Source organism: Salmo salar, chromosome ssa10, assembly GCF_905237065.1.
Source record: "Salmo salar chromosome ssa10, Ssal_v3.1, whole genome shotgun sequence".
Taxonomy (NCBI): Eukaryota; Metazoa; Chordata; class Actinopteri; order Salmoniformes; family Salmonidae; genus Salmo; species Salmo salar.
The window spans coordinates 117,861,286-117,876,859 of NC_059451.1; the positions used below are offsets into that span (position 1 = coordinate 117,861,286).

At 44.9% G+C, this 15,574-nt stretch overlaps 1 protein-coding gene across 3 annotated transcripts in view; it reads left to right on the forward strand.

The window, feature by feature from the left end:
* The window catches only part of LOC106561692 (filamin-C), a 46,960-nt gene extending 31,891 nt beyond the window's left edge, over positions 1–15,069 (forward strand). For all 3 annotated transcript variants that reach the window (XM_014125898.2, XM_014125899.2, XM_014125900.2), the window contains 20 exons: positions 248–404; positions 843–1,032; positions 1,115–1,383; positions 2,253–2,349; positions 2,539–2,679; positions 2,916–3,044; positions 3,368–3,541; positions 4,008–4,169; positions 4,376–4,579; positions 4,922–5,074; positions 5,440–5,562; positions 6,211–6,474; positions 6,763–7,035; positions 7,383–7,520; positions 9,705–9,820; positions 11,263–11,395; positions 11,510–11,686; positions 11,967–12,185; positions 13,917–14,132; positions 14,308–15,069. In XM_014125898.2, the coding sequence (XP_013981373.2) occupies positions 248–404; positions 843–1,032; positions 1,115–1,383; positions 2,253–2,349; positions 2,539–2,679; positions 2,916–3,044; positions 3,368–3,541; positions 4,008–4,169; positions 4,376–4,579; positions 4,922–5,074; positions 5,440–5,562; positions 6,211–6,474; positions 6,763–7,035; positions 7,383–7,520; positions 9,705–9,820; positions 11,263–11,395; positions 11,510–11,686; positions 11,967–12,185; positions 13,917–14,132; positions 14,308–14,495 (3,523 nt within the window). In that variant the 3' untranslated portion in view covers positions 14,496–15,069. The remainder of the gene's footprint in view (positions 1–247; positions 405–842; positions 1,033–1,114; positions 1,384–2,252; positions 2,350–2,538; positions 2,680–2,915; positions 3,045–3,367; positions 3,542–4,007; positions 4,170–4,375; positions 4,580–4,921; positions 5,075–5,439; positions 5,563–6,210; positions 6,475–6,762; positions 7,036–7,382; positions 7,521–9,704; positions 9,821–11,262; positions 11,396–11,509; positions 11,687–11,966; positions 12,186–13,916; positions 14,133–14,307) is intronic.
* Positions 15,070–15,574: the final 505 nt, after the last annotated feature.

The following is a 15,574-nucleotide window of genomic DNA, read 5'->3' on the forward strand; positions in this document are numbered from 1 at the left end:
TCTCTCTCTATCTCTCTTGTGCTCTCTCACTATATCTCTCTCTCTGTTTCTCTCTCTGTTTCTCTCTCTCATTCTCTCTCTCTCTATCTCTCTTGTGCTCTCTCACTATATCTCTGTCTGTTTCTCTCTCATTCTCTCTCTATCTCTCTCTCTCTGTTTCTCTCTCTCATTCTCTCTCTCTCTTGTGCTCTCTCTCTCTCTCTCTCTCTCTCTCTCTCTCTCTCTCTGTTTCTCTCTCTCTATCCAGTCCATTCAAGGTGAGGTCCCAGCCTGGTCATGATGCCAGTAAGGTCCGTGCCAGCGGTCCAGGTCTGGATAAATCAGGTGTGGCCGCCAGCCTACCAGTGGAGTTCACCATCGATGCCCGCGACGCAGGAGAGGGACTGCTCACTGTACAGATACTGGTGAGTACATCAACTTCCTCCACACACAGGAAATACACTATCTTCTAGAACCTAAAAGGGTTCTTCAGCTTTCCCCATAGGAGAAGCCTTTGAAAAACCCTATTTGGTTCCAGGTAGAACCCTTTCCACAGAGGGTTCTACATCAAACCCAAAAGAGTTCTACCTGGAACAAGAAAAGGTTTTACCTGGAACCAAAAAGGCTTCTCCTATGGGGACAGCCAAATAACCCTTCTGGAACCCTTTTTTCTAAGAGTGTAGATGTCTCAGTAGGTCAGACAATGGCAACACCAGGGTTATGGGTTTAATTTCCTCACGGGCTACATAATACTGAATATATGTGTCAATGTCAGTGTTGACAGTTCTGTAATTCCCATTTTTTGTTATATAAAAAGTTCTGCTGAATAAAAATACAAATATGACATCTTCTGACCTGCATAGGATCCTGAGGGCAAGCCAAAGAAGGCCACTATCCATGACAACAGAGACGGGACGTACACAGTTTCCTACGTACCAGACTCCACCGGCCCTTACACCATCACCATCAAGTATGGAGGAGACGAGATCCCCTACTCCCCCTACCGCATCTCAGCTCTGCCCACTGGAGACGCCAGCAAGTGTCTGCTTACTGGTACGTCTTGTCCTCTCTTCACTAGACGACAAATTTGAGCTGTTTTTCAGTAGTGTGATCCTTTCTCTCACTTTATTTCCAGTGTCTATCGGAGGCCGTGCCCTGGCGTCGGGTCTGACCAAGATGCAGGCGCACGAAGAGACCATCGTCTCCGTTGACGCAAAGGCTGCAGGGAAGGGCAAGGTGACCTGTTCGGTGACGACCCCAGCGGGGGTGGAGCTAGACATGGACGTTCAGGAGAATCGTGACGGAACCTACGACATCTACTACACGGCTCCGGAACCTGGGAAATACGTCATCACCATCCGCTTCGGAGGACAACACATCCCCAAGAGCCCCTTCCATGTAACGGTGAGTACTGCTGGGAGATAATACTGTCAACATGGCGTTGAAGTTACATTTATATGTTGAATGGATACAGCTTGATATAATCACTAATACATGAATGCTGGTATGTAACTATCTACCAGGGTTAGGGTCCGTTCTGTTCTGAATTCCAACTCTGTATAAAGTGGTTGAATGCAGCTGAATTGACTCCAGTCTGAAGTCTACACGTTGCATCAAAGTGTAAAGGGGTTTTCACGTAAACAAAACAGAAGAGCAGTTGCTTATAGTGTCAATCATAAATCAAATGAGTTTAATACAAGTTGCAACAAGGAGACAAATCCAGCATAGAAGCAGAGAAAATGTTGTAACTGGCCTCCTCAGAGAAGGCTCTTATCGGCAGACAACTGTTCTGTCAACATCACTAAATCTAGTTGGAAACTCCAAATAAGGCAGTGTGACCTTAGCCAAGTATGACATCAGCACTTCAACAGGTCAAAGGTCTGTTTAAGAAGTAAAAGGATCATCATTCGTCAGTTACAACGGACTAATTATAGACTAACAGGTGAAAGCGACTTACCCAAACATGGCATTAAATGTGAGGTTAACATGGAGTTAACATGGTACTGAAATACATGGTTGTCTCAGGTTTCCCCTCCCAGGGGAATGGCTCTGTCAGCGTCTCTCTGCTCATACCAAATAGATGTATTATATATAATTAATAATCAATACAACAGTAGATAACTTCATTAAATACCGGACAATAATGAATCAAATCATTTCCCATTACATGTAGTTACTGTAAAATAGTTGAATGTCTGCACCTACAGCTAGAAATACAGTAACTAGTTACAGTAGAGTATTCTGACTGTATTTCTCTCTTTTCCCCCCAATAGGCCACCAAGGAGCCTGTTGTCCCTAGTGATGGCATGGATCAGTTCAGACCTCTTAACCTGGTCATCCCATTCACCGTTCAGCAGGGACCGATCACAGGTACATGGACTGCATTCTGTACTGACAATCAACAGCACGCACGCACACACACACACACACACACACACACACACACACACACACACACACACACACACACACACACACACACACACACACACACACACACACACACACACACACACACACACACACACACTCATGAAATATAATTTGTATCTTTCCCAGGTGAGGTGCGTATGCCCTCCGGTAAGACGGCCCGTCCCCACATCACAGACAACAAGGATGGGACCATCACAGTCAAGTTCAACCCTACTGAGAAGGGTCTGCATGAGATGGACATCAAGTATGAAGGAAACCACATCCCAGGTACGACTCATAACCAGAGGGGAAAACACCTCGTCGTAGCCTTTCTTCAAACTTAACCAGGGCTCAATGTATGCAGTTATACTCAATTAAGAGACTTTATTATTTTTATATTATTATATATACATATTTTTACCTCAAGTGTGTCAACAGGCATATTTACATATATTCATTTAAAATAAACATTGACCAAAGTATTTTCTGATGGCCCATCCCTCCATGATCTCTCTCCCCTACAGGAAGTCCCCTCCAGTTCTATGTAGATGCTATAAACAGTGGTCTGGTGACAGCGTATGGGCCTGGGTTGTGTCATGGCACCGTCAACAAACCCGCCACCTTTACCGTCGTCACCAAGAACGCTGGAGAAGGTACTACTTTTTCTTACCGTTCTACAAGGATGATCCTCTATATTCACAATAATAGGAGAACATATTTGCTGTTTATTTTTGGTGTAGGCAGTTCAGTAAAACCCCTCTAAAAAGGTTACATTTTCTGAAAAGAAAACCGGTTTACTTCAACTCCAAAAATACTTTTTATGGCTGAGGAATAGGTTTGAATTGTTAGAGACAAATGTAGAATTCAGGCTGAACAGAAGCTACCCTCCCTCCCTCCCTCCCTCCCTCCCTCCCTCCCTCCCTCCCTCCCTCCCTCCCTCCCTCCCTCCCTCCCTCCCTCCCTCCCTCCCTCCCAGGTGGTCTGTCCCTGGCTGTGGAAGGTCCCTCTAAGGCAGAGATCAGCTGTAAAGACAATAAGGACGGTACCTGTACTGTGTCCTACCTGCCCACCTCACCAGGAGACTACAACATCATCGTCAAGTTTGACAACAAGCACATCCCTGGCAGTCCCTTCACTGCTAAGATCACTGGTGAGTGGAATACAGTGGACTGAAATAACTGGACACAGTGTTTGGTTGGAGAAGAGCCTCGTATGACCTCTTAGAATTTGACAGATCATAGGATCATGTAAATTCATCCAAATACAACGGCTAGCATTCAGAGCACAGTGGGTAAACGCCATTGAAATGGTTGATAAATTGTGTATTATATGGTTTGTAATGGTCAATAAACATTAAGTCATTTTTTATTTATTTAACCAGGCAAGTCAGTTAAGAACAAATTCCAATGACGGTCTACCGGGGAACAGTGGGTTAACTGTCTTGTTCAGGGGGCAGAACGACAGATTTTTACCTTGTCAGCTCGGGGATTCGCTCAAGCAACCTTTCAGTTCCTGGCCCAACGCTCTAACCACTAGGATACCTGCCGCACCTCTCTCTCTCTCTCTCTCTCTCATAATGGTTTACTAAATGTTTTATTTCCCCTCTCTGTGTCCAGGTGATGACTCTATCAGGACGTCCCTGCTCAACGTGGGAACAGCAGCAGATCTGTCCCTGAAGATCACAGAGTCTGACCTGAGCCTGCTGACAGCTAGCATCAGAGCTCCATCAGGAAACGAGGAGCCCTGTCTGCTCAAGAGACTGCCCAACAGACACATCGGTGAGACACTAGCCTGGCCTGAGAAGTACAAAGATGTTTGGGCCGTTGGTGTAGAATACGTGGTTTGGTTGCCTTAGCCTACTCTGAAGTAGCTTGGATGCTAACTGAATTATTCCATTTCACTTCATTACTTCAATCTGGCCACCTCTGGATGTTTTTATTTTCCCCAGATTATTCACTCCTGTCTTCCATCCCTCTGTCCGCAGGTATCTCCTTTACCCCTAAGGAGGTGGGAGAGCACGAGGTGAGCGTGAAGAAGGGTGGTAAGCACGTGACCAACAGCCCCTTCAAGATCCAGGTTGGCCAGTCAGAGATTGGCGAGGCCAGCCGGGTCAAGGCCTTCGGTAAAGGACTGGTGGAGGCACACACCTTTGAAATGGCTGAGTTCTTTGTGGACACTAGGAATGCAGGTAAGACTAAGAACAGGGTTTATTTGGATGTCTTTTAGCCCACCATGAGGGCTTATTCTACTGATATTAGGTCAAGATAAAATGCTTTTTCTGTCTTACCATACCTTACCCCTGTCTCTCTATCTGTCTCTCTTTCTCTCTCTCTCTCTCTCTCTTACTATCTCTTGCTCTCTCGCCCTCTCCAATCTCTCTCTCTGTCTTTCTCTCTCATCTCCCTCTCTCTCTTCAATCTCTCTCTTTCTTCTCCATCTCTCTCTCTCTTTCCCTCCCATCTCTCTCTCTCTCTCTCTCTCTTCCTCTCTCTCTCCACCCCCCACCCCTTCCCTCCCCTCTTTCTCTCAGGTTATGGTGGTCTGGGATTGTCTATCGAGGGTCCGAGTAAAGTGGATATAAACTGTGAGGATGTGGAGGATGGGACGTGCAGAGTCAGTTACTGCCCCACAGAGCCAGGCAACTACATTATCAACATCAAGTTCTCTGATAAGCACATCCCTGGTTAGTAGCTTTACTGTCTCACTTCAATCTCCTATATATGGAAATATGACTGTATCAGTAAATTAACTTGGTTTAGGTGAGGTTGTATTTCATTATAGAACAACATTGTCAGTCACTGTTACCTGTGAATTTTAGCAAGTTAGCAAACCACGTGCATAGCTGGAGCCCTGAGCTGGATATCATTTGACACATCTTAGATTTCTTATAGCTTTCCTTAACTTAGCAGGCACCCCCACAGACAACGTATTTAACATGATTGAAAATCATACCGTCGGTATTTCAAAATACCCCGGTATACGGTATAAACGGTATATCACCCAAACCTACTCTCTGACCTCTGATTGGCTGCTCCTCTGCCCCTACAGGAAGTCCTTTCACAGTGAAGGTAACAGGAGAAGGAAGGATGAAGGAAAGCATCACCAGGAAGAGAACAGCCCCCTCCATCGCCTCTGTCGGCAGCGCCTGTGGCCTCAACCTGAAAATCCCTGGTGAGCACAGCCTAAACATGATCACACTGTGATATTACTGTCATGGTGCTGTCATAGTGCTGTCATAGTGCTGAAGTACCGCACATTGCTGTGTTGATATCGTCTATAGAATGACAGCAATGGTGTTTGTTAATCCTATCAACTTTCGATCAACTTTCATACATCTACGAGTTAGCTAGCATCTTTCATACAGCTAGCTTCTTTCATACAGCTACGAGTTAGCTTGCTTCTGTCATGCACCTACGAGTTAGCTAGCTTCTTTCATACAGCTACTAGTTAGCTAGCTTCTGTCATACAGCTACGAGTTAGCTAGCTTCTTCCAAACAGCTACGAGTTAGCTAGCTTCTTTCATACAGCTACCAGTTAGCTAGCTTCTTTCATACAGCTAGCTTCTTTCATACAGCTACGAGTTAGCTAGCTTCTTCCATACAGCTACGAGTTAGCTAGCTTCTTTCATACAGCTAGCTTCTTTCATACAGCTATGAGTTAGCTAGCTTCTGTTATACAGCTATGGGTTAGCTAGCTTCTTTCATACAGCTACAAGCTAGCTAGCTTAAAAGCTAAGTTAGCTAGCATGAGTCTTCAAGTATTGCTTGTGTCTAAGACTAAACCAAACACTTACCCTCCCTGCTCTCTCTCCACCAATAGGAAACTGGTTCCAGATGGTGTCAGCCCAGGAGAGGATGACTCGCACGTTCACACGCAGCAGCCACACGTACACGCGCACAGAGCGCACGGAGATCAGCAAGATGAGGGGCGGAGAGACGAAGAGGGAGGTCAGGGTAGAGGAGAGCACCCAGATGGGAGGAGCGGGAGGAGGCAGTCCCTTCAGAGATGTGTTTGGAGACTTCCTGGGCAGAGAGAGTCTGGCTAGCTTCGCTGGTATACCCGCTACAGTCACACCAACACCTGGTGAGAATGAATGAAGAAATAATACGACTAACACTTCTCTGTTGCACTTGTTCTTCTTTACTCTCAATATCACTGATCTTGGTACAGTAGCAGCTCGTTTGTAGAAGGTTTTACTTTACAATGATAATGATCGATATAGGGTTGTTTTACTTACTTTAGTTGAATGTATGGATTGTAAGTCGCTCTGGATAAGAGTAAAAATGTAGGATTGTAGATGAAAAACAACACGCCTCCCAGCCAGTCTGACACCTCTCTTCCCCCTCCCCTCCTCCCTCCCCTCTCCCCCAGGTGAGACAGTTACCCAGGGTAGTATGACAGCCCAGGTGACCAGCCCCGGGGGTAAAACAGAACAGGCAGAGATCGTAGATGGAGGCGATAGCACTTACAGCGTCCGCTTCGTACCCCAGGAGATGGGGGCCCACACGGTCAACGTGAAGTACAGCGGGCAACATGTCCCCGGAAGTCCCTTCCAGTTCACTGTTGGGCCCATGGGAGAAGGAGGGTCCCACAAGGTCCGGGCCGGCGGCACTGGGCTGGAGAGAGGAGTGGCAGGAGCACCAAGTAAGTAGTTTGACCTGACCGCCTGTGTCTCGCTGAAAACCCCCATGATGTACTTGTCTTTTCCTTTAGTCTTACCAACAGTCATTTTGCAGATAGCAGCTATTTTGAAGAATGTTTAACTTTCAATAAGTGATTTTTTTCCCCCCCTTGCTTTAGTTGAATGTGTTATCTACTTTAGTTGAACCAGGTTTTAACACGTCTGTGTGTCTCCTCTCTCTCCCCTTTCTCTTTCCCTCTCTCGCTCTCTCTCCCCCTTTCTCTCTCTCTCTCTCTCTCCCTCCCCTTCCCCCCTCTCCCCTTTCCCTCTCTCTCTCTGTCTCCCCCTCCCTCTCTCTTACTCTCCATAGCTGAATTCAGTATCTGGACACGTGAGGCTGGTGCAGGAGGTCTGTCCATCGCTGTAGAGGGGCCCAGTAAGGCTGAGATCTCATTTGAAGACAGGAAGGATGGATCCTGTGGGGTGGCCTACATCGTTCAGGAGCCAGGTGAGATAGTACCCCACGTAGCCCCATCTAGCCCCACCTAACCATATCTAGCCCCATCTGTCCCTCCCTCCCTCCCTCTATCTCATCTCCCTCTCCCTCTCTCTCATCTCTCTCTCTCTCTCTCTCTCTCTCTCTCTCTCCCTCCCTCCCTCCCTCCCTCCCTCCCTCCCTCCCTCCCTCCCTCCCTCCCTCCCTCCCTCCCTCTATCTCATCTCTCTCTCTCTCTCTGTCATCTCTCTCTCTCTCTCTCTCTCCCTCCCTCCCTCCCTCCCTCCCTTCCTTCCTCCCTCCATCTCATCTCTCTCTCTCTCTCTGTCATCTCTGTCATCTAGCCCCATCTAACCATATCTAGCCCCATCTTCCGTCCCTCCCTCCCTCCCTCCCTCCCTCCCTCCCTCCCTCCTCCCTCCCTCCCTCCCTCCCTCCTCCCTCCCTCCCTCCCTCCCTCCCTCCCTCCCTCCCTCCCTCCCTCTATTTAATCTCTCTCTCTCTCCCTCTCTCTCTCTCTCTCTGTCATCTCTCTCTGTCATCTAGCCCCATCTAGCCCCATCTAGCTCCAAGGACCAACTGTTATTTACAGTGGCTTGCGAAAGTATTCACCCCTCTTGGCATTTTTCCTATTTTGTTGCCTTACAGCCTGAAAACACAACATGTCTACCACTTTGAAGATGCAAAATATTTTTTCTTGTGAAACAAACAAGAAATAAGACAAAAAAACTGAACTTGAGCGTGCATAACTATTCACCACCCCAAAGTCAATACTTTGTAGAGCAGACTTTTGCAGCAATTACAGCTGCAAGTCTCTTGGGTTATGTCTCTATAAGCTTGGCACATCTAGCCACTGGGATTTTTGCTCATTCTTCAAGGCAAAACTGCTCCAGCTCCTTCAAGTTGGATGGGTTCTGCTGGTGTACAGCAATCTTTAAGTCATACTACAGATTCTCAATTGGATTGAGGCCTGAGTTTTGACTAGGCCATTCCAAGACATTTAAATGTTCAACTTAAACCACTAGAGTGTTGCTTTAGCAGTATGCTTAGGGTCATTGTCCTGCTGGAAGGTGAACCTCCGTCCCAGTCTCAAATCTATGGAAGACTGAAACAGGTTTCCCTCAAGAATTTCCCTGTATTTAGCTCCATCCATCATTCCTTCAATTCTGACCAGTTTCCCAGTCCCTGCTGATGAAAAACATCCCCACAGCATGATGCTGCCACCACCATGCTTCACTGTGGGGATGGTATTCTCGGGGTGATGAGCGGTGTTGGGTTTGCGCCAGACATAGCGTTTTCCTTGATGCCCAAAAAGCTCAATTTTAGTCTCATCTGACCATAGTACCTTCTTCCATGTGTCTGGGGAGTTTCCCACATGCCTTTTGGCGACCACCAAACGTGCTTGCTTATTTTTTTCTTCAAGCAATGGCTTTTTTCTGGCCACTCTTCGGTAAAGCCCAGCTCTGTGGAGTGTATGATTTAAAGTGGTCCGACAAATACTCCAATCTCCCTTGTGGAGCTTTGCAGCTCCCTCAGGGTATCTTTGGTCTTTTTGTTGCCTCTCTGATTAATGCCCTCCTTGCCTGGTCTGTGAGTTTTGGTGGGCGGCCCAACCCTGATCTGTACTTCTCCACAACTTTGTCCCTGACCTGTTTGGAGAGCTCCTTGATCTTCATGGTGCCACTTGCTTGGTGGTGCCCCTTGCTTAGTGGTGTTTGCAGTCTCTGGGGCCTTTCAGAACAGGTGTATATATACTGAGATCATGTGACAGATGATGTGACACTTAGATTGCACACAGGTGGACTTTATTTAACTAATTATGTGACTTCTGAAGGTAATTGGTTGCACCAGATCTTATTTAGGTGCTTCATAGCAAAGGGGTGAATACATCATGCACCAATTTTCCATTTTCCATTTTTTTTCCATTTAAAAAAAAATAAAAAGTATATTTTTTTCATTTCACTTCACCAATTTGGACTATTTTGTGTATGTCCATTACATGAAATCCAAATAAAAATGAATTCAAATTACAGGTTGAAATGCAACAATATAGGAAAAACGGCAAGGGGGATGAATACTTTTGCAAGGCACTGTACACCATGTCTATCTCCTTCCCTACTCCTACATGAGAATCATCTGATCGTACTGTTATTCTGGTATCTAACCGCTGGTTCCTCTCTGTGTTTGTGTCCCCAGGTGACTATGAAGTGTCTATCAAGTTCAACAACGAGCACATCCCCGACAGCCCCTTCATCGTTCCCATAGCAACGCTGTCTGACGAGGCACGCAGACTCACTGTCACCAGCCTGCAGGTAGGAACACACACACACACACACACACACACACACACACACACACACACACACACACACACAGACACACGCACACACACACACACACACACACACACACACACACACACACACACACACACACACACACACACACACACACACACACACACACACACACACACACACACACACACACACACACACACACACACACACACACACTGAATTACATGTCTTTGTTAGAACACTCCTCACAAGGCCATCATTTGTGACCGGCTACAGGATCTGAGGCATTTGACGCCAGTTCCTTCTTTACAGTAGCACCGTTTAAATATTTATTTTAATTTTTTTATGTTAATGCTTTTTTGAACATGTGAACTTTCATGTGCCTTAATTACAAACTGGTGTGGGATCTGTTAATATGAATTCAAAATATAAATGATCAGACTAGTTTAGCCAAGGAGAAAAAGCATTGAGCTATACAGGTAGAAAGACAAGATCCTTCCTGACTAGTCATGATTGGCTGAGATGGACATGAGATGAGTCCTGATTGGTCTGTCGTGTCACATGCTTCTGTCTGTAACAGAAAGGAGGCTTCCCTGGTCAGTTTTTAGATCATCCTTGCTACCACAGTTTTTTGGAAAGATACAATATAGCAATATAGCTTTGGACAACTGCAAAAGTGTTGCTACAGCTCTCAAGGACATAGCTGCCCTGAATATAGCTGGGTTTAAGTAGAGAGACTACTGTCTGGAGGACATGCTGACTCACAGGTGTGGGTGGGAGGGGCTACAGGTGTGGGTGGGAGGGGCTAAGGCTTAAGAGATGGGTGGGGCTAAGGCTCAAGAGGGGTGAACTATGCTGAATGGGCGTAAACAAGGAAGAGAATCTCATCAAAATCTTTCAAAAGGCGTTTTGTTCTAATTGTCTCTTAAGTGGGATAACAAGTTTTAAAGCAGCATAACTTTCCCATGTCATAAAATGCAAATACATTTATACATATATTTGATATAAGCCTCAATAGAGAAATCGAGACACAATTTACAATAACAATAGTTGTTTGTTGGTCAGGTTTGTCCCATAGATTTATTTGTCTTTAGAAGTGAAGCCAGAGGCGAGTGGTCTGTAGCAGTAACCAAGACAATATTGTTGTGTTGTTTAGTGGTGAGTGAGAGGGATCAGCTGTCCCTTCTCCAATTCTGGGGTCACCGTGGGGTCTAGCTGTCTGACAACTGGCCACAAGGACACACATAAACACCTCCTCCCTCTTAAATACTCTCATCCTCAGATATCGCTCTCCTTATTCTTATTTCATATATATATATATATACAAGATGAGTCACTGTCTCACACACGTTGTCTCATGCAGAAGACACACATACACTCACACACACACAGGTCCTGACCCTGTTTTTCCTCTCTCTCTCTCTCTCTCTCTCCCCTCTTCTCCTTCCCCCCAGGAGAAGGATCTGAAGGTGAATCAGGAAGCGTCGTTCGCTGTGCAGCGTAACGGGGCGAGGGGCGTGGTTGATGCCAAGGTCCACACCCCCTCTGGCTCAGCTGAGGAGTGTTACGTCACCGAGCTGGACAGTGGTAAGATAAACCTGACTTTAATACGCATCATACCAGTCCATAGAAACATAGAGTTATGGTAGCTCTCCTCTCTTCTCCTCTCTTATTCTTTTAACTCTCTACTATTATCCCCAGACAAGAACGCGATCCGCTTCATTCCACGTGAGAACGGCGTGCACTCCATCGACGTCAAGTTCAACGGCAGTCACATCCCCGGTAGCCCGTTCAACGTGCGGGTAGGGGAGGCAGGACAGGCTGGAGACCCAGGCATGGTGACAGCATACGGGCCTGGACTGGAGGGAGGATCTACAGGTACACACTACTCCTTATCTCTTCTGACTCCAGCTTTACAGAGGAAACCCCTACTTTCAACAAATGTTGTACTGTCAAAGAACAAGAAGGGGGGGGGTGGAAGCCAGGATCAACCATGGTGCAGTTTAGGCTTAGATCTCCCCTTTTGAAGGAGGGATGGATCCTGTGGGGTGGCCTTGGTCAATGCCTTGGTGAAAGGCACAACAGCAGGAGATGGCATCTAGGATAACTGGACATACTGTACATATACACCTGATCATCTGTCTGTCTCTCTCTCTAGGCGTGGCCTCTGAGTTCGTAGTGAACACGTGTAACGCGGGGTCAGGTGCCCTGTCTGTGACCATTGACGGCCCCTCTAAGGTCAAGATGGACTGTTCTGAGTGCCCCGATGGCTACAAGGTTATCTACACTCCCATGGCCCCCGGCAGCTATCTCATCAACATCAAATACGGAGGACCCAACCACATAGTGGGCAGCCCCTTCAAAGCCAGAGTCACAGGTGTGTGTGTGTGTGTGTGTGTGTGTGTGTGTGTGTGTGTGTGTGTGTGTGTGTGTGTGTGACGTGTGTGTCAGATCTTGACGAAAAGGATGTTTGATGTTTTCGTTATGAAACGAGACTAGGGTTGCAAAGGGAGGGTATACTACTGGAAGCTCTCTACGTTTACTAGTCAACTATCAGAATGTTGGTATCTTTAAAGGATTTCCTGTAGTCTATCATTAAACATCTAGTGGCCCATTTGGGTACTGTCTGTAATTATCTCTGGCTTTATCGCATGTAAAATATAAGAAGTAGTTAAATAAGATGATTTTTCTAATTAAAAAATGTAATGACAAAGCTGTAAAACATGAACCTAAATATAAACCATCAACGTAGTGAATACCATTGTTGTTTAATATAAACCATCAACGTAGTGAATACCATTGTTGTTTAATATAAACCATCAACGTAGTGAATACCATTGTTGTTTAATATAAACCATCAACGTAGTGAATACCATTGTTGTTTAATATAAACCATCAACGTAGTGAATACCATTGTTGTTTAATATAAACCATCAACGTAGTGAATACCATTGTTGTTTAATATAAACCATCAACGTAGTGAATACCATTGTTGTTTAATATAAACCATCAACGTAGTGAATACCATTGTTGTTTAATATAAACCATCAACGTAGTGAATACCATTGTTGTTTAATATAAACCATCAACGTAGTGAATACCATTGTTGTTTAATATAAACCATCAACGTAGTGAATACCATTGTTGTTTAATATAAACCATCAACGTAGTGAATACCATTGTTGTTTAATATAAACCATCAACGTAGTGAATACCATTGTTGTTTAATATAAACCATCAACGTAGTGAATACCATTGTTGTTTAATATTTTCAACATGACATATTTGTTTATAATTTTATTTATTTCACTATGTCATTGTGTTTTTTTGTTGTGAAACTGGTGGCAGTTGTGAAAAAAGTCAATCGTTGGATGAGTTGCAGAGTTCATTTACATTTCTTTTCATTAATTAGGCTATTTTCTCTTGAACCATGTGGTCTATCTACTAGAAACTCATGGACAATATGGACACAGAGATAAAAAATGAATACTATATGAATAATTTTATTTATTTATTATTCAAGTATAACTTACCAAAGTTCCTATAGATTGCCATCGATTTTCCATTAATTACCAAAATGACTGAATATTTCGATAACTTTGGTAAACTACCGGTAGTTTTGCAACCCTAAACGAGACACTCTGAAAAGTTAGAAGTTCCTAGAAATGATGTTATAAATACTTAGTAAATAAATACTTAATACTGAAATGTTACGTAAATAATACATGTTATATAAATCTGTTTACTCTCATTGGGATTGTAGAATTAGTAGTCATGGACCACAATGCTGAAGGCTGGGTGCATTCTCAGAAACACTGGCAAAATGCAGCTCGATGTGAAGTTACATGGAATCCCACTGAGTACTAGCACTCTTAGCTAGCTGTATGAAGATGGATGATACAGCAGTGTTCTTCTAAGCAGGGTCCGTCCCACCCTCTCATAAGAAACCCCCATCCATGGTGTTTTAGTCTAGTGTTTGTGTCTGTATTGAGGAGGGGAGGTGTTAGGTTATGTAATGTCTGGTTTGAGTCGTGACTGCAGTTCTTTTGTAACATGTCTGCTTGTCTCTCCCTCTCTCTCCTCTCTCTCTCTCTCTCTCCTCTCTCAGGAACCCGTCTGTCCGGTGGTCATAGCCTTCACGAGACGTCCTCGGTGCTGGTAGAGACGGTCACTAAGACTTCCAAGGTTGCCGGAGCGTACAGCTCCTTATCGTCCTCGTCCAAACTGACCTCAGATGCCAGCAAGGTGGTGTGTCGAGGCGCAGGGCTCTCCAAGGCTCTGGTGGGACAGAAGAACATCTTCAATGTAGACTGCAGCAAAGCAGGTGAGATGGATAGGTTACACACACACACACACACACACACACACACACACACACACACACACACACACACACACATGAATGTACATACATACCCCCACCACAGGCATGAATGAATGTACACACACACACACACTCTTTCTATGCCACGTGTAACCTTGTATCTCTCCTCCTCCAGGCTCTAACATGTTGCTGGTGGGAGTGCACGGCCCCACGACCCCATGTGAAGAGGTGTATGTCAAACACATGGGCAACCGCCTCTACAACGTCACCTACACTGTCAAAGACAAGGGAAACTACATCGTTATCGTCAAGTGGGGCGACGATAGTGTCCCCGGCAGCCCCTTCAATGTAGCTGTGCCTTGAACGGACTTCAACGAACACCTGACCCCTGATCCCCACCACACCTTGCTGCGCTGCACCGCTACACTCCTCAGCGGACTACTGTAGAACCGCCTCTCTCAACGTGCACTAAAGAATCCAAGGACTTTTTTTTTTCTCTCCCTCTATCCTATAAGGAAAAAAAAATCAGATTTCAGCCTTCATTTAAAGAATGTGCCAAAGCTTGTTGTATTAACTCTGTTACTGTTTTAGAGCGAAGTTCTAGGTGACTAGTGTGGTGTCATAGAGATGGAAAGAGGCGACTGCCCTCTATCCAACTCTATGTGTACTGGAGACATGCTCCAAGTCATGTAATGTTGGTCTAAGTTTTTTGACTGGTACAAGATCCTGTCCCGCCAATAGAAAGGGATTATTGTGTAGCAATGAAATGGCTTAATGTGTGAGTGTTTAGGACATAAGATAATTTACTTTTAAACAGTATTAAAGTGTGATATTATATGATTTTGTATGCTTAAAGAAATTTGAAAAGGTATTTTTATTATATTAAACAATTCCTTGGTAAGTCTTTGCAGACCTAATAATAAAGATTTAACTGCTACCTTGGCAGAATACGAGTGGGTTTATTTACTGTTTTGGATTGGGATATGGTGAAAAACATATTTCACATGAAGATAATGTTTACAGTAGGTTACATACAAGGGTAACACTTTCTATGATATACACTTTACACAATGCATTATAAACACATGTCCAATGCTTTGTGAGTGTTATAAATAGGTGTTAAAAGTACTTATAATATTTACAAGATATTAAACAGGACGAAGAGCATCAACTGGACTGAAAACAATACATCTGTGAACTGTGGCACACTGAAGCCTATGATTGGTCTAGTTATGTAAGGGACCAAGGGGATTGGATGAACTTTTTTTTTTAAAGAAACAGCCCTCAAGATTAGAGTGGAGCTGTGGGAGCAACCAGCACTTTTTAAAAGAGACCGGATTCCCACTAACCGCAGGGCTTCCAGGATTATTTCCAGCAACATCAAACTGTTTTAGAGACTGACAGACAAGGTCTGGTAGGGCTCCGGTTCTCCCTGTCAGAAT